Source organism: Trichomonascus vanleenenianus (assembly GCF_965637985.1).
Source record: "Trichomonascus vanleenenianus strain CLIB 3782 genome assembly, contig: TRVA0_009S, whole genome shotgun sequence".
In the NCBI taxonomy this organism is placed as follows: Eukaryota; Fungi; Ascomycota; class Dipodascomycetes; order Dipodascales; family Trichomonascaceae; genus Blastobotrys; species Blastobotrys vanleenenianus.
In genome coordinates this window covers 14,814-36,190 of record NW_027481878.1, presented here as the reverse complement: position 1 = coordinate 36,190, position 21,377 = coordinate 14,814, and the positions used below count along the sequence as shown (strand labels likewise).

The window sequence follows — 21,377 nt, the reverse complement described above, 5'->3', positions numbered from 1 at the left end:
CGGCCGTTACTGTGGCGGTGCAGCGGTGAACTCGACTATGTCGGCCGATAAGGGCATTTTTGCACAGAGTCAACTGGGGCTGTGTGACAAATAATCACTACGTATTATGTATTGATTTTTTGACTAGAATGGCCTGAGTGATCGATGCGCCATTTCGAACACACAGAACTCCTTGTCCATGTAGCCCAATTACGCGATATAGAGGGCTTTTGAGCACTTTTCATGGTGTAGCAATCAATCGCTTGAATAATTATCCACAGTGCAAAACAATAGTCTTACAGCATACTGTAGTGTAGCAACTGCTAAGAGAAACATGACCAGAGGCTTCCGCCTCCCAAGCCTCCGAAGTCCAAAAGGGGGAGGGATGCGCCTCATTACATGCGGCTTGTGCGGCTCACTTAACCACCATGTGCACCCCCCTTCACCCACCTCTCTCTCCATATCCCCCTGAAATCAACAATATAAAGCCAAAACAACCGAAATAAATGAGGTATATAAACAATGTCCGACCTATAATGAGTTAATGCCTCGACCAATAATACGTACTCTGCAGATAGTGCCGTTGGGAAGGCACCTTTACCAACGGCACGACTTGGCGCATACATATATAAAGGAGAACCGCCGTAGCAAACATTTGCCAACAATGATCGAAGCAAAGAGATTGACTTATGTTTTCCCAGACGGGTCTGTTGGTATCAAGCCGACTACTTTTGTGCTACCCACCGGGTCGCGAACCCTACTCATTGGAGCCAATGGTGCCGGCAAGAGCACTCTGCTAAGGGTTCTGTCGGGCAAGACTCTGGCCAAAGCGGGCGCAGTGGTAATTGACGGCAAGGACCCGTTCCGGGACTCTGTCCAGGGCATCACTTACCTGGGTACTGAGTGGGCCGGTAATGTGATTGTGCGGCAGGACGTGCCGGTGGCCTTGTTGCTATCGAGTATTGGCGGAGACGCCTTCCCGGAGCGACGAGACCAGCTCGTAGATATTCTGGACATTGATTTGCGGTGGAGGATGCACCAGGTGAGTGATGGTGAGCGACGGCGAGTGCAATTGGCCATGGGTCTGATGAAGCCGTGGCACTTCCTGCTCCTCGACGAGGTCACGGTTGATCTGGACGTTTTGGTCCGATCTCGGCTGTTGGATTTCCTGCAGAAGGAAACGGAGCGTCGCGAGTGCCAAATTGTGTATGCGACGCATATTTTCGACGGGTTGGGTCACTGGCCGACTCATTTGGCACACATGCACCTGGGCGAAATCAACTCAATTGAGAAGTACGAGCTGACGCAGACGCTCACTGAGACGGGTAATTCTCCGCTCATGGAGCTGGCGCTTTCGTGGCTCAAGCAGGACCTCAAGAAGCGGGGAGAGCGGACTGAGAAGCTCAAGTGGGACGATATTCGAGACGAGGTCATTGCCCATGGCCCGCTTGAGCACCATAAGGAAGACGGGTTTGATGCTTACTTCAGGGCCAGTCGTGCGCGAGACTAACCGCGATCTAATTGTAATTATTCAACACTAACGATTATTTATTATAATGTATCATATAGTCTATTCAACATGGATAGTAATTTAAACTTATTTATCTAATCATCTACCGGTAACTGGTATTGTTTTTTAATCGCGTAATTTATCTAACCTGATCATTACAACTGTAGTCTAGTAATTTAAACTTGTGAATACTGTATTTATCTAGTTACTGGTAATCACACTCCGGTATTGTTTTGCTAATCGCCATTGCAATGATTTAACTACAATGTAATCTAACCATTAGGTATAATGATGCAACTCTAACGATTGTTATCTATTACAATGTATAACCGTTATCGTGTATCATGTTATGGGTAGTGTAGTGGGGGGGGGGGGGGGTACATATGTAAATTTATGAACATTTGATATGACCAATTGCAAGTATCTCTTAATACATGAGCCAAGCCTTTGGTGGAGATATTACAAATAAAGTAGAGGATAAACAAACCTGCATGCACCACTAGGTAGGTGGGTAGTAGAACAGTTGCCGAAAAGGGCCCGCCGCATGAGGCTCATGCGTGGTCCGACGACTACGCCGCCAGACATGAAAATACACGTGCCGCGGAGGAGGAACACCGCCACTCACCAATCAACTGAGCACACCGTCTAGGAGTTAAACAGTCTTCCGTTGATGCGTGAAAATGTGTTGCTGCATACCATGGTAGAGCAGTATACAAACTGCGAAATGCTGCTGCATTTGCTTGCGTGGATGCGTGCATGCCGGGGGCAATGTACGTGTAGTCTAGTTCGTGGGTAATTAATGCGGCATATCCGGGTGTAGTATATGAGATGGAGACCACAGCAACTGCTCAAAATGGATAAACTGTTCAACAGTGTATTTTTCTAAATTTTACTGCTCAAAATATCGAGATCTTTAAGGGTCATTGATCAATTCTTTATCTCTTTTCTCCACTTTCTTATCATACGGAATTTAATCGAGCAATTTACTCAAGTACCGGTACTACCGCATCGGTTCTTATCTTCTCAAGTGGCTTCATATTGTGTCAGACAGATCTACAAAAAACCCGGGATATCGCGAGAATAGATGGACCGTTTGCGACATTGACATTTTACATTCGGTCTACTATCGGTAGTTTGTAGAACTCTGAGTAGTAAATGAAATGAATTGTTCACAGAGCCAAATCCGTATTTGATAAATGAATAGTCTAGCCTTTGAACAATTTAAAATAGCCTCAATAGAAATTCTATCGTTGAAGTAATTCGAAATCTCCGGCATGTTCGGTTTACACTAAAGGCGGTGTGCGGTGTTTTTCAAATCCCTAGACAGTAGTAGCACCTAACACCGTTTGATACTCTCCCTTTTGGCCTTCATTCATTGTGGTAGTCAATTCTTTGGTATTTTTCTTGGCTAACTATTATTAGGAAACCTGGAAATGCGCCGTACTTGCCAAATTACCGTACCGAACCAGCCTTTTTTTCATTTTTCATTCCTCATTTGGGCCTCTACTTACCCTAACAGTGGAAACGGTCGAGACCCTGAATTAACCAGGGCCTTTCCCCCGTTTGAACATATCACATCGCTAAAACGTATATTCCGCACTCCGAGCAATTGGAACGCACCCACACACCTCCTCTCCTCGCCTGCCTGCCGCCCGCCGGGGAACAGCCAGCAAAAAAATGGACCAGGGCTGGGGTAGCCTGAGTCGTCGCGTAATCTAAGCTGATATCAAAAAAACCGAAACAGCCATATGCAACCGCCTAGGTGCGTATCTTTTCCACTCTCAGAAAAAAGCTGCGATGAGTCGCAAACTATCATCATATCGGCATGTTTTTGAAAAAAAATAAAAAATAACGCCCTGTCCATCAGTTAAGCGAGAAATCGGGCCAAAAATTTTTTCAAAAAAATGAAAATCGGCAGTTCTGTATAGCCAAGCCCGGTTTTTTTCGCCACGTGAAAACGGCTTAGGAATTGGCCATAGGAAAGCATGGCTAGGGCAGAGGCTAGGCAAGGCTGTGTGTTAGGGCTGCTGCATTGGCTGCATCGGTCGGTGCATCGCACGTCCGGGATGCGTGAAAAGCAGGTGCACTTCGGGAATGGTTCACACCCTTTGTGATCTGTTCCGAGTTTTTTCTAGGAATATAAAATCGCCAGAGGAACCCTCCCCCTGGGGAAGCCTCGGCAGGCAAAATTTATGTTTGATAGCTCTATTGTCCCCCGTAGGTTAGGCTTTGCTGCTCTCCCTTTATTGATCCCCCCGGCCCGACTCCCGAACCTCTTCACCAGCATGTCGACCATGACAGAAACGACAGTGTTACGTCGCAGACGTACACTGCCAAAAAAAGAAGCGAACGCCACTGCGTCTCCTTCTAGTAGTGGAGAGAAGCTGGTATCCTCCTCGTCAACAACAAAGGCGCATTTGCGAATTGTCCACAAGACTTCGACCCCTTCGCTTCTTTCTGGAGACGACGCCAAGGCTGTTCGAGCGCCTCCCTCGTACGGAGGGTTCCAGAACCTGGCTATGATAGTGCTTGCCGTGGGCAATCTGCGGCTTGTTGTCGAAGATTACCTTGATTTCGGGTTTTTCAACATGTCAGCCCACCTCGGCATCTCGGCCAATGATCTCGTAGTCGCAGGGCTTCTGACCCTCTCAGTACCACTCCATTTGTTCGTTGCATTGCTAATTGAGCGGCTGGCGGCCTCAATGGCCTCACAAGCCCACCGGGTTCCCAAGTACCTGTGGCCGCTCTACGCGGTGCTCCATCTGGCGAATATCTCGCTCGTCACGGCTATTACCTCTTTCACTGTGTGGAACTACATCTGAGTCCTGTTCTGGGCACTGTTTGCGAAGTCCATGCCCTCGTAGTGTGCCTCAAAGTCGTTTCCTATGCTCTGACTAACCGGGACCTCCGGGACGCCTCGCTAGCCGAGAAGAACGACACTCCACAGATGTATGGCGAAGCGGCTTACCCAAAGAACTTGAGTCTCGGTAATTTGGCCTACTTCTGGTGGGCTCCGACCCTGGTATACCAGCCGGTGTACCCCCGGGCTCCTCACAAGATCCGGGTCGGGTTCGTACTTAAACGCCTCGCCGAGATTGCTGGAGCTGTAACGGTCATTTGGTTCCTGAGCAGCCAGTATGCCATTCCTATTCTCGAGCAGAGCTTGGTGCACTTCCAGAAAGGTGACTTGCTGAGTATTGGCGAGCGGCTCATGCGGCTGGGGACCGTTTCGATGGTCATTTGGCTGCTTGGGTTCTTTGCGCTCTTCCAGTCTTACCTTAATTTGCTGGCTGAGCTAGTGCGTTTTGGAGATCGTGAGTTCTACCAGGACTGGTGGAATTCGGGCTCTGTCGGCACCTATTGGAAGCTGTGGAACAAGCCAGTGTACAACTTTTTCACGCGACATATTTACATTCCGCTGCGGAAGCGGGGATGGAAGAACTACCAGGCGTCGCTGGCGGTGTTCTTCGTGTCGGCCTTTTTGCACGAGGTTGTCGTGGGCATTCCGACGCGAAATGTCATTGGGGTCGCCTTCATGTGCATGTTTCTTCAGGTGCCGCTGGTGCTTGCCACGGCTCCTCTGGAGAAGATGAGGGGGCCTGGCACGACCATTGGCAATTGCATCTTTTGGCTAGCGTTTTTCCTGGGCCAGCCGACAGCGGTGCTGTTATATTACTTTGCGTGGAACGTGAAGTACGGCACTTTGTAATCCTCGCCCCTAATCCTCGCCGGAATTTGTAAGTGTTTATTAGTACCTATTTATTTATTACATCATTGTTGTTCGTTTATCCATTATTCATCGTCAATTACCATTCATTATCAATTGTCCATTATTCATTAACAATTATCCACAATCCATCATTCACCATTCAACATGCATCATTAATCCATTATCCATCATTGCATGAAATTTACTCTCCGGATATCATCCTCACCGTAGAGACGGGGGTGTGGGGGGTTTGGGGGGCTGGCCCCCCAACTACGGGGTCTAGGGCGGAGCCCCAGAAGGAGGCTGCGGTATCGTTTCTGGTGATCTAATGGCTAGTAGCACTGGGGCAATTAATTGTCCATAGCTACGCAGGACTGTGAATAAATAATACCGGTAGTTTACAATGTGCCTAGTACCGGTAGTAAGTAATTACGGGGGTATCGGTAGACCTCCGTTAATGCCTATTATTTAGAGAACGTCAATGCCAAATTTGTAGATTCTTTGGTAGATTGTATTTATAAATGAGGCTAAGCCACAATTACCAATACACTCGAGTAATTAATAATTCAATTTGTTATAGCTAACACAATACCCTCCACCAAAAAAGGATAAGATTACGAGAGGTAATAAGGGTCCTTCTTCTTCTTGTTGACTCGGTAGAGGCCATAGCCTACATAGGCTCCCGCAACCACACCAGCCAGCAGCAGGAACTTGACAATCGTCCACAGCCACCCTCCGCTGCTAGAGCTCGACTGGCCAGTATAGTCTACAGTCACCCGCCCGTTCTGCACATAATCCACCTCGCTGAACGACTGCGGCGGGTTGCCAAACTTCCACACATAAGCCGTGTACAAGTCATGGTTCTCGCTCAGCTCGCCCGTCTGGCCCGAGAACCCAATGTACTTCTCCTTGGGAAGCACCACTCCATTAATGCTGAAACACTTCTCCCACTTGTCCTTGCCCCGGTAGTTGAGCTCCAGCGACAGGAATTTGCCCTCTACGTAGGTGACCCGAGCCTTGGACGGCCCTTCCGCATTGTGGAGCCCTCGGGCACTGCACCCAGCAAGCTCATTTGCCGCACCATCGTGATCATGGTCGTACGGAGTCTTTCCGTCCCCATGCATAGCGACAATGTAGGGAAAGGCCTTCCCCGGTCGCTCGTTCTTGTACGTGTCAAAGAAAATGGCAAACCCGTCGAAATTGTCCTTAATGCCAAACACGGGACCCTCCGCAGGCTGCTCATTGAGGATCCAGAACGCCATTCCGTCGCCGTAAATGGCTCCCCCCTGACCGTGGATCTTGAACTCAAAGTCAATCTGGAACGAGTCGAGCAGTAGTGGGTTCTTAGAGAAGAACCACCCCCGCTGGTCTGGCCGGTCGGCAGTCAGCCTGACATGCTCATCATTCTTGATGATTACGTCTCCACCGAAATGGTAATTCCGGCTAGAGAAGGTGCCCTTATCGATATACGGCTTCGCTATCCGGAACGGAATCTGCTCAACCATCCGGAAGGACATGAGTGACGGGGTGGCAGCCTCTTTGCGCCCAGCGACGACCCCGAGCCACAATGCAAGTAGTAGCACCAGTATGCTCCGCATTCGACCTAACTTTGTCTGTTGTTAATTACCACCCAGGTATATAGGCCAGTTATTATAGTAGTCGTGTCACCTCCGCTCTCGCCAAAAAATGTCGTTTGCTGCAGAGACGCACGGCTGACACATTAACTTAACTTGACCGACGGAGTGAGCTTATTCCAGGGGTAACTTAGGCATCTTCTTATTGGTCCGCTGTATTTTTTCTGTTCTTATTGCCATTCTAATAATACTAACAGTTTTAGGACTTTAGACGATGCTGTATATGTGACTCCCATATACTAGTCTGCTAGTATTATTGGTATGTTTTGATATTGTGGTGCGGATATTCTATTCCAAATGAGTTTATCGTATGCTGCTATGCTCATCGGAATATTCAAATACGAGAACGAGCACGTGAAATTGGAAGGTAGAAATGCCATACCTGGTAATAGATAACATAAAAACTCTAGAGCTGGAAAGATGTGATTGTTATGTATATATGTGTAAGTGTTTTTTTTTGAGTTTTTTTTTTTAGTTGAATACGATTCTCGTTAGGGATTACGTATGTTTCTCGTATATAATTAAGGGCTATACACTCGTGTATAATGTGCTTGATTTGATAGAGATGGTGCTGCTCTGATCTCCAATTCCTTTTATTAGTACGGCTACTCAAATCCAGTATATAATATGGTCTATCCTTAACGTAATTGCGATAATGCGATACGATAATATTCCGACAGGAAAATACGGTAAAATGGAAATTTCTTGGTCTGCGTGTATTCAAGCGCAGCTCGGGTAAACTTAGGCACGATTTCCGAGCAAGCAGCCATTATTCAAGGACTCCGTATGCGGGCAAATAGCCGCTAGACATGAACAGAGCGTGTGGCTAACTATATTGAGTATTATGATATAAAAAATATGACACAATGGTCTGTCCAAATAGGATAGTATTTCATAACCTGCTGGAGCAATTAACAGATTTAATATCTTGAGACTGCGAGCTACCATTTTTTCCCCCTTAGAATCTTTCTTCAGTACCGGTACCGCGTATTTCGAAGAACTCATGAACCGTATGACCGTAAAATTTCGTTATTCCATTTATATAATTACCTCCGTATCTAACCCGACAATTCAGCGCACTATTTGCTTAGTTTTTTTCTCTGAAAAAGATATTCTAGCACTTCTCTCGAGATCCCAATCGATCGAGTAGAGTACAGCTGCACGAGCCGCACGCTAAACGCCGGTAACGCAATAAAAAACCAGGCCAGGGCATCGGAGCCGAAAGCGGACATTTCACCGATCAATTTCACCGCCCCAGTATGTAATTTGGCGGTACATATTTTTGTTAGCTGATCTTTCGCTTCCCCGGACACCATACCTGTATATACGATAAGGCTGCAATGCGATTTATCATTATGCAGCAGCACGGCTGACCCGTTACCCACCACCCACCACTAACTCTCTATACACATGTATCGCAGTGTACTCTACGCGAGCGATATTACGAAATCGTTGTAAATGCTCGAGAATGTGAAGTTATACCTGTAGAATAGATGGCCCATAACCGAGCGAAAGTCGCTTTTCCGTTTACCCGTTAATTATGTACCAAATAAGCTAATATCGGCTCATTTAACGTAATGTGCCCACCTGCATGGTGCCTTTCCCCCGGAGAGGCTCCGAAAAGAGGCCGAAAGAGGAGGTATCAAGTATTGGAAAATGCTGTATAATCACCAGCAAGCCCATTACTGTAAAATAATTCAGATTGATTTTAAATATCCGTTAAATTGAGTTCATTCTATTAGGAAAAAATTTGAACCACTCAAACGTATTGATAGCCCCCGGAGAGGATATCCTCGAAAGACCGGGAGGGGGAGAGTTCGGGTAGATATTACCCCACACTCGGAGCCCCCCCCTGTAACGCAACTGCGGACGAAGGATACAGGTAGCGTAAGCGCGAGGTAGGGTCAGTCCATTGCCCCGCTGGTCCAGCGGATCGTCCAGTTTCTCCGTTCAAGTGCCGAGGTGAGCTGACTGGCTATATAAACGTGTCTTCCTCCCCTGGCCCGATTGACATAGATATAGAGGTAATTTACCTGAAAAATTTTATCCACCATGTTCAGAACTACTAGGAACCAAGTATGTTTTTACAAGAATTAATTAATGATCATTAGAATATCGGTATTAACAAAAAAAAATAATAGGCTAAGCTTCTGGGAGTTCGATACTCTTCTACTAACTTGAAGAACACCCTCCGGGAGGTCATCCCAGAGAAGAAGGAGCTTCTCAAACAGGTCAAGGCCAAGTATGGCGACCGATCGCTCGGCGAGGTGCAGGTGAACAATCTGCTCGGCGGAATGCGAGGGCTCAAATGCATGCTGTGGGAATCCTCCGTGCTTGATGCCAACGAGGGCATCCGATTCCACGGTAAGACCATTAAGGAGTGCCAGCAGGTGCTCCCCACTGCTCCAGAGGGCGGTGAAATGCTCCCAGAGTCCATGCTTTGGTACCTGTTCACCGGAAAGGTCCCTTCGGAGACCCAGATCAGAGAGCTGTCCCGAGAACTCGCCGAGAAGGGTGAGCTGCCGGACTTTGTCAAGACCACTCTCGACAACCTGCCCAAGACTCTGCATCCGATGACGCAGTTCGCCATTGCGGTCTCGGCGCTCAACCACGACTCCACCTTCGCTAAGGCGTACGAGCGGGGCATTCCAAAGGCCGACTACTGGGAGTACACCTTCGATGACGTTATCAACCTCATCGCCAAGCTGCCCCAGATTGCCGCCAAGATCTACCAGAACACCTACCAGGGCGGCGGTGCTCTCAAGGGCGACATTAGCCTCACCAACGATTGGTCCAAGAACTACGCTCGAATGATTGGCAAGGAGGACAATGAGGGCTTCGTGGACCTTCTGCGACTCTACTTCGCTCTCCACGGTGACCACGAGGGTGGCAATGTGTCTGCTCACGCTACTCACCTGGTCGGTTCCGCACTCAGTGACCCATATCTTTCGTATTCCGCGGGTCTCCAGGGTCTGGCCGGTCCATTGCACGGTCTGGCCGCTCAGGAGGTGCTCCGATTCGTGCTTGACATGAAGAAGAACATCCCAGAGGGCTACAACAAGGATGACGTCGTCAACCAACTGTGGTCCGTGCTCAACTCTGGCCGAGTCATCCCCGGTTACGGCCACGCTGTTCTGCGACAGCCAGATCCACGATTCGACGCTCTCATGACCTTCGCGGCTTCGCGACCAGAGGTGGCTGCTGACCCAGTCTTCAAGCTCGTCAAGACCATCTCCGAGGTTGCTCCGGGCGTTCTCACCGAGCACGGCAAGACCAAGAACCCATTCCCGAACGTCGACTCTTCGTCCGGTGTTCTCTTCCACCACTACGGCATCACCGAGACCCTCTACTACACCGTCACCTTTGGTGTCTGCCGATCGCTGGGTCCTCTTCCACAGCTGGTGTGGGACCGAATCCTGGGTCTTCCAATTGAGCGACCAAAGTCTCTCTCTTTGGAGAAGATTGTTGAGTTGGTTAAATAAGTCGCTTTGGTGTGTACATATAGATGATGAACGAATAAAAATATAACATGATTTTCTCGAAACTACCCTTGATCCATTGTACAATCGCCCAAACCCCTCTGGCTCCGCTTCGCGGACCTAGGTCCTTCGCTGTTTCCTATTCTTCTAAATGGATTCTCCCCTGCTTCAACTGACTTGGGGGCCAGCCCCCAAACCCCCGTAGCTCCGCTTCGCGGACATTTCCTGGCGCAATGTACTTTGTAGAATGGAAGAGAGTGGTAATGCCATTGCTAGCAAGAATCAATGAACAAATTACTCAAGCCTGTAATAGATTTTATCACACTAGGTATCAGTGTTGTACTATAGGTAGGTATATAGTGCCAGAGTTAGAGGCTATCGTAGCTGTCGTATCAAAGAAATCAGACACCGGGTAAAAAGCATAACTCGCTTTTGATTAAAAAATATTTAAATGAGTAACGGATACAATACTGCATTAATTTAAATAATCCCATAAGAATGCTGGAATATTGGTAGTTAAATGGTTAGCCGCACGTAATGCGGCGCCATGCGGCGCTCCCATTCATTCCAATACGCATAATCGTCCATTCATTCCAACCCGCACAGTTGGTAAAGGCTATAACACGCTACCCCTCTTGCCCTAGCTTGTTTCGGAGTAGCGTATATGCAAACATTTATTCAATCCAGACCATGGCGATAGTGCATCGTTGAAAAGATATTTTTGGAAATTTGTTATCGCAACGATAACAAACCCCTCAAGCGACCACCGAGCTGAACTAGCCAAATACTCTGTACATCCTCCGCAAAGGCCCATATACTCGAGGATAAGAAAATACCAGCAAATACTCATCATTCAACAAGACGTAAATAGTATATATATAAAAAAGGGCAAACAACAAATAATTAGAACATAATCATAAACTCATTACTTAAAGTGAACGGCAATAGGCACAACAATGACGATAATAACAATAATAACACCGGCAATAAGACACATTCGCATCTTCATGTCCTTCCACCACATCTGCTTCCGGACCCGGTTCGCGCCTCGGCGGAACCCTTGCGCCGAAACGGCAAGGTTATCTGTCTTGTCCTGAAGCGAGTCCAGTCGCTCGCCTCGCTCGGCAACCTTGTTGATGTTATCCCGCATGATACCGACCGTGTCGTCGATTTGCTACGTGGTGGGTTAGTCTCCATAATAACGGGCTCTGGAGGGGGAAAGGAGAATACGTACAGCCTGAATCGCAGCGGTTTTGTTGTTGCTTCCCTGTCCCTGCGACGAGGACGGGATGTATGGGTCGTACGGAACCGAAGAAGACATTGTCGTTTGATGGAACTGGAGTTCTCACGGGTTGGTGGTGATGGATGGCGGCGGAGGGGGTTGAGGGTTTATAAAGTGCGTGGAGCTGGGACGTAAAACCGGATGGCGCAGTACGAGCCGATGTTGGGGTTAATTAACGCACTATGATTTCACGGCATTTGGTATACCCGGCCGGTTGGGGCCGGCTGCTTATCGCTCGTATAGTATTGGATAGTAATTGAGAAGTTTTGTTTAGAGTATAAAAATTCAGTAGGGTTATATGGGGCGGATGATGGCGTGAATGGGCTGGTGTTTAGATATGGTTGGCGATGCGAGATGTGGAGGGTAGGATATGTAGGGTCTTACGTAGCCCGTATGCAAGATATTTCACTATGCCCTACCTTGGATCCATCCTCGAGCTCTATTGATGATATGGAAGTGCGAGGAGTCATGGACGTTGTGTCCTATGTATAGGTCTTTATGCAATTGGTTTTGTGGAATATCGGGGTTCATTAAAGTAATTATTGGATAATTGTTATACCGAACCTTTAATAATATGCAATAGGCCAAAGTACCAGTAATATGTAGTGCACTTCCTGCAATATATTCTTCAGTAGTAATCATGATAAAATTGTTAAATGTGTATGATGCCTGATATATATAACCCCAGTTAATGGCTAATACCCCCGTTTCATCTCAATTGCTACTCCGGTGGGCTTTTAGAAGAAGTTGGAATTGGTTAAGGAACGTGAATACGTTTGCCACTGTTTAGAATGACGACCCAGTTACCTCATTGCCGTAGGCCTTGTAATGAAAAGCCTGCCTCAGTCCATAAAGGCTCTTGTTAAGCTTGCAAACCTTCTTTTCTTGACCTTCTACATCGTAGCCCTGTGGCTGTCGCATGTAGATTTCCTCGTCAAGGCCGCCATTCAAGAAAGCCCCTACCACATCCAACTGATGGATTTGTGACATCGTTTTGGTGCTGTAGGTATAGCAGCCATTGAATTGCCAGCATGCCGTTCTTGAGAGTTAGATATTGTACTAGATGTCAGTGTTCCATGCTTGAAAGTTATACCTGTATATACAGCAAGTAGATTGAATTAGACATTTACTACGTTATCTGTACTACTCCTCTGAGAGTCCTATATAGAGCAGTAGATGTATACTGCTATTTGAAAGCTTAACGATAGCGATATACAATACCGAGTACTATCGTATGATATGCCAGTTATACAATTGACGGTGTATTTAGGTATTAAATCTTTACATGCATGTTAAAAAAGCTGTGATCTCTGAAACGACCATAAAGCAGAGAGTGCTTTAGAGATTTTTTCAACGAGGTAAAACAATTACAATATTGAAGCACAGTGAAAAAGAAGCTCCTGATTCCGCAAAACTCACAACTCTGATGTTCATCAGATCAAATACTTAACAAGAGTAAAATACCAATAATACAGTTTTTTGATTTTCATCAGATCAAATGCGGGGGGTTTGGGGGCGAGAGCCCCCAACTACGGGAGCTCGAGGGCTGGCCCTCGAATACACTGATGCGGCTCGTGCGGCGTTCCTTTTTTTTGAACTAGAGTAAAATACCAGTACAGTTTATCAGAACACATAGGCAACAAGAGTAACATAATGAGGGTTCCAGTGTTGGTCAAATGCGCAACAACAGTAAAATAGTACCGGCACAGTTTCCAACGTTGGCCAAATGACAAGCATACTAACAGCTGAAGCAATGTAGACCATATGTAAAAGCCGGAAATATAGGTCAAATGACAGAAAAGTTGAGGAGCCCCTGAAGTATCCATTAAAATTGGGCGATATTATACAATAATTTATTCTCCTACCTCATAAGACACATCTTCACATATTTTTTTGTTGTGTTTAGGCCTTGGCAACAGCCTTGTTAACAGCGTATCGTCGCTGCTTCTTGAGAACGAGAACCTGGAATCGCTCAAAGTCGGTCAACTCCCGTCGTCGGTTTCGTCGCTCGATCTTCTGGGCCCAGGCGGAGGCAGCCCACTTGGCGTCAATGCCAGAGGCCTCCCACTTCTTGCCAACGGCGGTGGTGCCCATGGCTCGGGCAATGTTTGGAATGACGTGTGGGGTCAAGGTGACCTGGGCAAGAGCAACGCCCTGTCGTGGAACACCAGTCTTTGGACCATCAATGAGAACCTATTCGTGTTAGCTTTACTTATTCGACCATCCAACAATCAACAACAAATAAACAATAGCAGATTTACTCAAGCAGACTTGGTCGAGCCGATTTGCTTGGCTTTCTAGTCGTTATTCAACTTTCCAGTCATTACTTGTCTACCATGGTTCGTCTTGGAGGTATTGCAAACGGGTCAAATACTTACTCGCTTGTGGTCGATGATCTCAACAATGGTGGCGAGCTTGCCGTTCTTGAGGAGGACAACTCGGCCGAGCTCAACGAGTCGCCAGTTGGCGGTCTTGACGGTAGTTTCTGACATTTCTATGCGGGTGGTGTATTGAGAGGGAAAGAGTGTCGCTTTTTTTTCGAAATGGCGTCGGTTTGTGAGAGTGTTCGATGGTGCGGCCTCGAAAATTTGCCCCGTGCTGGGAGCTGCGCAGCGGGAACTCCCAACGACGCGGGCCACAGGGCACTCGGGCTATCTTACCCGGCAGTGACAAATTTCCTCCCACCCTTGTTCTAAGGGGTACGCATAAACAATGGTTAAGCGTGAATAAACCAGTACATATGTGACTGTTGTTGCCGTTTGGGGGTCTCCCAATGCTTTACGCAGCGGAAAATCTACCACTCACCACGCACCTCGCTACTTTACCAGCACTTTACCAGCACTTTATCGATGGTAGATTTGAAGAATCTACAATGTAGAGTTGGAGTTTTGTTACAGTCTTAGGAATAATGGTGCATTGTGTTTTACGCGGTATATCATTCTTCTGATGGTAAACTATGATGAATCGTTATCCTAGGTGCTATACCTAAAGTGCTATAACTTGAAGATTAATTGTATATATACCGGTAGATGGAGCGACAAAAGTACCACGGATTGAAAAAGTATAAAGCTGCTATATGAATTGGTAAGTCTTTTGAATGATTGCGGTGTTAGAGGATGACTATAATTTGCGTTTGACTAAGCTCAGAGACCCGGGGTATCGCCTACTCCAAATGGGCCTGAGTGGACATGAGACCAAACTTTGTGTCTGATATTTTACTGCTATGGAATATTTTTTGGTGAAGCGCTAACAGTTTTTGTAGGTCTATTAGTTATGGATCAATGATTAAGTAAAATTAGATAGTCGATAACAATCGTTTTTCAAAGCTAGCTTGTATGTCGTATTTTGAGAGCGGTACAATGGCGGAAGCATTGGTACCGCTCAGAGTTATGGCCTAACTATAAGAACCCTTTCAGTTGAAATCATTCCGCAGTAAAAATAGTAAATCATATTATCGAGTTGAGATAGGCACATCATTTCACCAAGCTGCATACATCGTGAGCAAGCTGGGATTGATCGTTCCAAGATCTCCGCGAAGCGGAGCCACGGGGGTTTGGGGGCTGGCCCCCAAGTTCAATTGAAGCTGCGGAGTGTATATTGGGGGGACCAGTCCCCCCAAACCCCCCTGGGGCTCCGCTTCGCGGAGATGATTGTAGCCATCCAATTGCAGCCCAAAAATGCTTCAAATCAATTCCATTTAGGCCCTGCATATAGTGAATCGATATGTATTAGAGAACCTTCGTTCAAGAAAGAATTGTTTTCTAGGTGATTCTTGGAAGCTGTATGCAGTTCATCCCGGAGCGCTCAGTACGCCACAGGCACAACAAATCCTCCGCGAAGCGGAGCCACGGGGGGTCTGGGGGACTGGCCTCCCAGTATACCACAGGAAAACACACTCTGCTGTCATCTCACCAGCAAAAGAGCCCAAGCTCCGGAGAGCCCTCAGCAGTGTGTGGAGTGTTAAGTAGTTAAGACGTGGTTAAGTTGATAGTGAAATTTTCGACCCAACCACCGGCCATCAAACCCACCCACTGAGGTAGCGGAGGAGACCACGACGACAAAGATGCGGTTTGTGCGAGGGTACTCGACCGCCTCGTTTGAAGGGGTGTTCGCCAAGATCGATGAGAAGCTCCAGCCGAGCCGGATTAATACGACGATGCGCCAGCTAGTGTACAGGCCGCGCCGACAGCGGGAGCTGAGGTCGCTGAAGCGGCCGATTGTAATCGACGGCGAGGAGGTGCGAAAGTCCAAACTGTGGGCGGGCCAGCCATCCGCAGCCGACTTGACTAATGCAATCAAGCTCATGGAGAGTGAGGGCGACTTTGGCGTGGTCAAGGGCCTCGTCAAGGAGTACGCACAGTACTACCCGGGTCTGCTCCGAGCGAATCATGCCAACGCGCTCATCCGCCGTGCATCCGAGCTAGGGCTCTATAACCACGCTATTACCCTGCTGAGGTCCACCGACCTGTACCAAGTGGTGCCCAAGCGGCTTTATCTCAAGGAGCAGGTGCGCATGCATGCCGTGCGAATCGGCCTGTTTGGCAAGACCAATAAGCATCTCGACAACTTCCTCAAGCTGTTTAGCCGACAGACTGCGGATGATGTACAGTTTGCATTGCTGCGGCTCGTTGGCGTGTTCAATTTCTCGACGACGTTGCCCAACGGTCCGCTCAAGCCGGTGGACGAGCATATTGAGAAGGCTCTGCAGGGCATTGAGGCGGAGCTGGGCAAGATCGCTTCTCCAAAGGAGTTTGTAGATGGCAAGAAGAAGAGCGAGCTGGCTATTCTCTACACTGACCTGACGCTGGGTCTCGAGGCTGTCCGGGCCCAGAACGTGCGATCCATTGACACTGCCAAGCTGGAAGCTCTTTTGAATGAAGTCTCTGGGAGATTCAAGACGACTACTTTTTCGGATGAGCTTATTGAGCGGCTGCGGGACGGGTTTGCCAAAGAGCAGACAATTGGGGGTGGTGCTTCAGCCGCACCGGCCGCATCTGAAGCGGCTGAGACATCGGCCTAATAACATTCTACTCTCCATCGACCATTCTGCGCGCTATCAAAAACGCTGTATATATATAACCGTGTTAACCTGTAAATATATGCTTTAATTTGCAAATTCAAGCCTGTAGAATTGTAGTCCGACGCTGCTATTTCAGCCGCTTTTTTGTGCGGCTGAGACATCGGCGTATCCCACCCCCGCCATTCCTACGGCTTTATCGACCCCAATCTACGCTCCATCGACGCTGTATACAACTGCGTTAACCTGTTTAATTTGCACTTTACACCCTATAGAATGGGTCGTATTTGTCCGATTGTGCGAATCCCGCTCAAAGACGACGCATAGTGCAGGTATTTCGTGTCTGCACGTGATCGGGACTGCAAGATCTCTAATATATGACTTATGAGTCTTCTTCTTCTTCTCTTTAAAACGACCTCGATAGAAAAGAATAGAAGAAATAGAAGATGGCTACTAATATCACCTGGCACGCGGGCCTGACCCACGACGAGCGGGCCCAACTTATTGGCCAGAAGGGCGCAACCCTGTGGTTCACGGGCCTGAGCGCTTCCGGCAAGAGCACCATAGCGACTGCTCTGGAGCAGTTCCTGCTCCAGCAGAAGATCAATTCCTACCGTCTGGACGGCGACAACATCCGGTTCGGCCTCAACAAGGACTTGGGTTTCTCGGAGCAGGACCGGAACGAGAACATCCGGCGAATCTCCGAGGTCGCCAAGCTGTTTGCCGACTCCACCACCATTGCGTTGACCTCGTTCATCTCGCCGTACCGGGCTGACCGAGATCAGGCGCGAGAGCTCCACGAGAAGGCCAACCTGCCGTTTGTTGAGGTGTTTGTCGACGTGCCAGTCGAGGTCGCCGAGCAGCGAGATCCAAAGGGCCTGTACAAGAAGGCTCGAGCTGGCGAGATCAAGGAGTTCACGGGCATCAGCGCTCCTTACGAGGCGCCTGCTAACCCAGAGATCCACATCCACAGTGCTACCACTTCTATTGAGGATGCGGTTCGACAGATTGTCGACTACCTTGTCGCCAACAAGATCATCAACTTGTAAATACCCCTCCACCGATTGAGCAGCATACAGTTTCTGAAAGTGTATTATACAAAAATAGAATGTACGGGAAGTGTATTTAAGCTTGTTTCAATCAATTCTTTGGAGCTCGAGTTACTCCAACAAGCATTGATCGCGGGTTATTATCTGACAATGGGTCAGCCTTGACTAGTTTGAACAAAGCTAATACTTTGACTTGTTCAATAAACAGAATATTTCAAACCGTCAGGAAGGCAGCTGCTCACAATATTACCCCTACTTCTCCGCGAAGCACTGCTTGCGACTCCTCCCTGAGTCTCTCATTCGAGGGCCAGCCCTCGAGCTCCCGTAGTTGGGGGCCTCTGCCCCCAAACCCCCGTCCTTATCAACCAAAAACCTCCGCGAAGCGGAGCCTCAGGGGGGGCTTGGGGGGACTGGTCCCCCCAATTGGATAGGGGAATGTAAATCATGTAGGTTCTAGTATAGTATAGCAAGATCAACAAATGGCTACAAGATCTCCGCGACTTGTCTTCTAAGAGCTCTTATAATCACTAGCCTTGACACAGAGAGGCCAAAGATAGGACATACTGAATAACCACAAAAAACAATATACTGCAATACAAATGACATTCTAAATATGTGCATCCTCGAGACCCGCTACAACGAGTCTTCTCCCTCTCCCATAGATATCTATTGCCATAGATAAAAAGATAGGTAACATTGAAGGATGGGAAACAGAGGAAAATGCGGAGACGGTTAGCAAAATAATTATTTCACCTTCGCAAGCTATCCAATCGTGCTTGAAGGTCGTCGTCTGCGGAGCCACCACCGCCAATCGCCTGGGCCACAGCGGGCTCTCGAGCTTCCTGGCCAACTCCAACTATCGCATTTGGAGTTGCGCCCAGCGCCTGGTTCAAGTCAACTCCAATCTCGTCCAAAACCTGATTAACAATCTCGTCAGACTCCTCCTCATCGTTTTCCATCGACTCATCCACCGCCTCATCCATCATCTCCTGGCGCTGGTCCATGATATCCGTCTCCTTCTCGAACTCCATAGCGATCTTCTGCAAACTCGGCAGGTTCATCGACCGGTTCATCGACCCGAGCAGCTGCGTCGCACCCTTCATGCTCTGCATCATCTGCTGGTTCGACCGCACCGACTGGATGCGCAGCGAGATCGCCTGCAGCTGTGTCTTCATCTGGTAGAACTTCTGGATATATCTCCGAGTACGCACCAAATCCTTCGCCATCACCTTGACGCTACCCATCTGGCCCATCTTGGCGTTCTTCTTGATGTCCGCGATGAGCTTCCTCTCCTGCTGCTCCAGCTTCACCCGCTCCCGGTCCAGCTCTCGCTGGGTCTTCTCCAAAGCCCGCTGGTGCTTCCGCAGCCGCTCCTGCGGCGTCATGCCCCGCCCGAATATCCAGTTTATCGCTTGCATCTCAACCCGGTTGTCCTTCCTCGTCTACGGGGGCTTCTCTGTGGGTGGTCGCCTCCCCACCACCCCCGGCCCCGATCAATTTCAACTATATTAACGTTAGTTAATTCGTCTGATATTATCCGCTAGCTGGCTAGCTGGCTAGTAACTTTCGTTTCTTGCTTCAATTGCCAGGGATATTTGTGTATTGGTGGGTAAAATATACTGGGGGCCAGCCCCCAGACCCCCGTGGCTCCGCTTCGCGGAGGAATTGCGCCAGTTTTGCTGAGAAAGTATCCCCAGGATTTCAACCAACCTTCTACTTCAACTGCTCAGGATACCTACCTTGTGTATTAGTAGCAGTAGTTAGATATACTGGGGGCCAGCCCCCAGACCCCCGTAGCTCCGCTTTGCGGAGGATGGGGCAAGTATCACTTACACCTACCCGAGATATATGTAGACATTTCAATTGCCCATATTTTATTTGTATAACCGTTACTTCAATTTTTTCTCCTACTTTTATTGAAAATCCTACACAGTTGAAGAATGTGTGATATTTAGTCTCCAGTGAACTGTTTGGACTTCGAGGAAACCAAATGTTCAGTGCGCGAATGCGGTCAAACTGTAAGACCCTAGTGATATGCCAAGCCACCGCTAGGGTTTGAAGGATTATATACTACCGGTAGATAAAGTCTGCCCCCGCCTCATTATATACCTCTGTGTATCCATAGATTATTATTTTAAAGTAATGCCGGTACTTCGTTGATAATGGAGTAGATTAACCGTTCAAGACCCTAATGCAGGTACAGTAAAAGTGGTTTCACACGTGAAATTTCATGATAATATCAAAAAGGTTTCATCTCTACAACCCGACTATAAGAGCAACCCAACTGTGTGAGGTTTAAACAAATTCTTGAATTATAAGGATAGACACTCGATTTTATCACTGATACCACGAGGGGCCTTCCTTGGCAAGAAACGCTGATACTCCAATTGGGTTTTAACTACCTTTAATATGCAGTTAATATACTGGCAATATACTGTTAATATACCGTTAAGATATTGTTAATGGTAGTCAATGGGGATGATACAACTGTGGGGCCCAATTGGTGTGACTTTATGAATAGCTACCAATAACGGGGATTGTTCAATTGATGGAAAGATTTGTTACTTACGTGTACCTACTATAGTATTTTTTGAAACAGTAACGTTACCATATTACCGGTAACATGTATCTGAAGTGGAAGCTTTTGGCCTCCCTTCCCATTGAAGATTTTAATTTATATTACAGTATAGTATGGTCAATGCGATAATGCGTGGTACACAATCCTTACAGTTGAGCCAGAGTAAGGTCAAGGAACACTGAGGGACAAATTTTTAGCTGTTAGCCCCTTTAGTACCTCAAATCTGCATGAACAATGTAGCCAATTGAGTACCTTGTAATGCTTACGTACGGTCTAAAATATGACGTCAAATTTTTTTTTTTCCGAGGCTCACATTAATCTGCATTCACCAGACCGTTCAATTGTCCAATCCCAATGGCTGGAAGCCCCTCCGCGCAGCGGAGCCCACGGGGGTCTGGGGGCTGGCCCCCAGGAAGACAATTGACCGACAAGCCAAAGGCCGTCCGGGGTGTTCACCACCCACTGCACCTACCACGCACCCCATCTTTTGACAACGCGCGTTGCCTACCGCGTAGATTCTGGAATGTTCGCCCACCCCCACCTTCCCGCCTGCCCACCCCCTCAAACCAATTGTAGCTGCCACGAGAGCGAAAAGAGGGTACAGCAGAGGAATTGTTAACAAAAAGACTAAGAAGAATATCATAGGGTCAAGTCTTCGGTAGCACGAGGGGAATGGAGAAGGGGATTAGTTGCTGCGGCTTAACTGGGTGTGAAATGCGCCCCAGAACAGGGAGGAGGGGGGGAGTGCGTTTGTGCGTTGCGGGGCAGGCAGGAGGGACGAAAATGTGACCGCAAAAGTTACCCGGCCCTCCGGGGGCGCCACCAGCCACACAAAAACGACGCTTTGCACCACGGTTGTTTGTGTCGCTTATTTCCCTTCAACCCTCCACCATCTAATCCAACGGCAGCCTTACAAGAGAGCCTACAAGAGCGCACAACAGCGGTCTGTGAACCAACGAGAGGCGCGTACAGGGATCCGACAAAGAACCGACGAGGGACGGAGAATTGTGGAGAGAGAGAGAGAGACAAGACGCGACGCGACACGGACTGACCATTGAAGGGATCGCGATTGATTATTTGTGGAATATCGCGAGGAACTTGGGATTATTTGTGGAGTGTTACGAATTATTTTCCAATATT

General features: G+C 48.0%; 9 protein-coding genes, 1 non-coding gene and 1 pseudogene across 11 annotated transcripts; 6 read left to right on the top strand and 5 right to left on the bottom strand.

Annotated features, from left to right (window-relative positions):
- Positions 1 to 643: 643 nt before the first annotated feature.
- On the top strand, positions 644 to 1,489 carry CAF16 (putative ATP-binding cassette family ATPase CAF16; the record flags this gene model as incomplete). Its single annotated transcript, XM_076683515.1, has 1 exon — positions 644 to 1,489. The coding sequence occupies one exon, from the start codon at positions 644 to 646 to the stop codon at positions 1,487 to 1,489; it is 846 nt and encodes a 281-aa protein (XP_076542142.1).
- Positions 1,490 to 3,681: 2,192 nt separating this feature from the next.
- TRVA0_009S00408 lies at positions 3,682 to 5,198 on the top strand (annotated as a pseudogene). The gene is given in 2 exon segments: positions 3,682 to 4,293; positions 4,293 to 5,198. Coding segments are annotated over 2 exon segments (1,518 nt in total).
- Positions 5,199 to 5,812: 614 nt separating this feature from the next.
- UIP5 (Uip5p) lies at positions 5,813 to 6,715 on the bottom strand (the record flags this gene model as incomplete). Its single annotated transcript, XM_076683514.1, has 1 exon — positions 5,813 to 6,715. One exon carries the CDS (start codon positions 6,713 to 6,715, stop codon positions 5,813 to 5,815), a length of 903 nt encoding a protein of 300 aa, XP_076542141.1.
- Positions 6,716 to 8,884: 2,169 nt separating this feature from the next.
- Positions 8,885 to 10,314, top strand: TRVA0_009S00364 (2-methylcitrate synthase, mitochondrial; the record flags this gene model as incomplete). The annotated part of the gene is made up of 2 exons (XM_076683513.1): positions 8,885 to 8,908; positions 8,974 to 10,314. The coding sequence occupies 2 exons, from the start codon at positions 8,885 to 8,887 to the stop codon at positions 10,312 to 10,314; spliced, it is 1,365 nt and encodes a 454-aa protein (XP_076542140.1).
- Positions 10,315 to 11,236: 922 nt separating this feature from the next.
- SNC2 (SNAP receptor SNC2) lies at positions 11,237 to 11,632 on the bottom strand (the record flags this gene model as incomplete). The annotated part of the gene is made up of 2 exons (XM_076683512.1): positions 11,237 to 11,485; positions 11,546 to 11,632. 2 exons carry the CDS (start codon positions 11,630 to 11,632, stop codon positions 11,237 to 11,239), a joined length of 336 nt encoding a protein of 111 aa, XP_076542139.1.
- A 1,863-nt stretch (positions 11,633 to 13,495) lies between these two features.
- On the bottom strand, positions 13,496 to 14,085 carry RPL14A (60S ribosomal protein eL14 RPL14A; the record flags this gene model as incomplete). The annotated part of the gene is made up of 2 exons (XM_076683511.1): positions 13,496 to 13,786; positions 13,972 to 14,085. The coding sequence occupies 2 exons, from the start codon at positions 14,083 to 14,085 to the stop codon at positions 13,496 to 13,498; spliced, it is 405 nt and encodes a 134-aa protein (XP_076542138.1).
- Positions 14,086 to 14,346: 261 nt separating this feature from the next.
- TRVA0_009S00298 lies at positions 14,347 to 15,007 on the top strand. Its single transcript, XR_013062074.1, has 2 exons — positions 14,347 to 14,677; positions 14,856 to 15,007. It is a non-coding gene; the product is annotated as an uncharacterized misc_RNA (transcript).
- A 649-nt stretch (positions 15,008 to 15,656) lies between these two features.
- Positions 15,657 to 16,613, top strand: TRVA0_009S00276 (uncharacterized protein; the record flags this gene model as incomplete). The annotated part of the gene is made up of 1 exon (XM_076683510.1): positions 15,657 to 16,613. The coding sequence occupies one exon, from the start codon at positions 15,657 to 15,659 to the stop codon at positions 16,611 to 16,613; it is 957 nt and encodes a 318-aa protein (XP_076542137.1).
- Positions 16,614 to 17,056: 443 nt separating this feature from the next.
- MET14 (adenylyl-sulfate kinase) lies at positions 17,057 to 17,659 on the top strand (the record flags this gene model as incomplete). Its single annotated transcript, XM_076683509.1, has 1 exon — positions 17,057 to 17,659. One exon carries the CDS (start codon positions 17,057 to 17,059, stop codon positions 17,657 to 17,659), a length of 603 nt encoding a protein of 200 aa, XP_076542136.1.
- Positions 17,660 to 18,408: 749 nt separating this feature from the next.
- Positions 18,409 to 19,044, bottom strand: DID4 (ESCRT-III subunit protein DID4; the record flags this gene model as incomplete). The annotated part of the gene is made up of 1 exon (XM_076683508.1): positions 18,409 to 19,044. One exon carries the CDS (start codon positions 19,042 to 19,044, stop codon positions 18,409 to 18,411), a length of 636 nt encoding a protein of 211 aa, XP_076542135.1.
- Positions 19,045 to 20,574: 1,530 nt separating this feature from the next.
- TRVA0_009S00210 (uncharacterized protein) lies at positions 20,575 to 20,880 on the bottom strand (the record flags this gene model as incomplete). The annotated part of the gene is made up of 1 exon (XM_076683507.1): positions 20,575 to 20,880. The coding sequence occupies one exon, from the start codon at positions 20,878 to 20,880 to the stop codon at positions 20,575 to 20,577; it is 306 nt and encodes a 101-aa protein (XP_076542134.1).
- Positions 20,881 to 21,377: the final 497 nt, after the last annotated feature.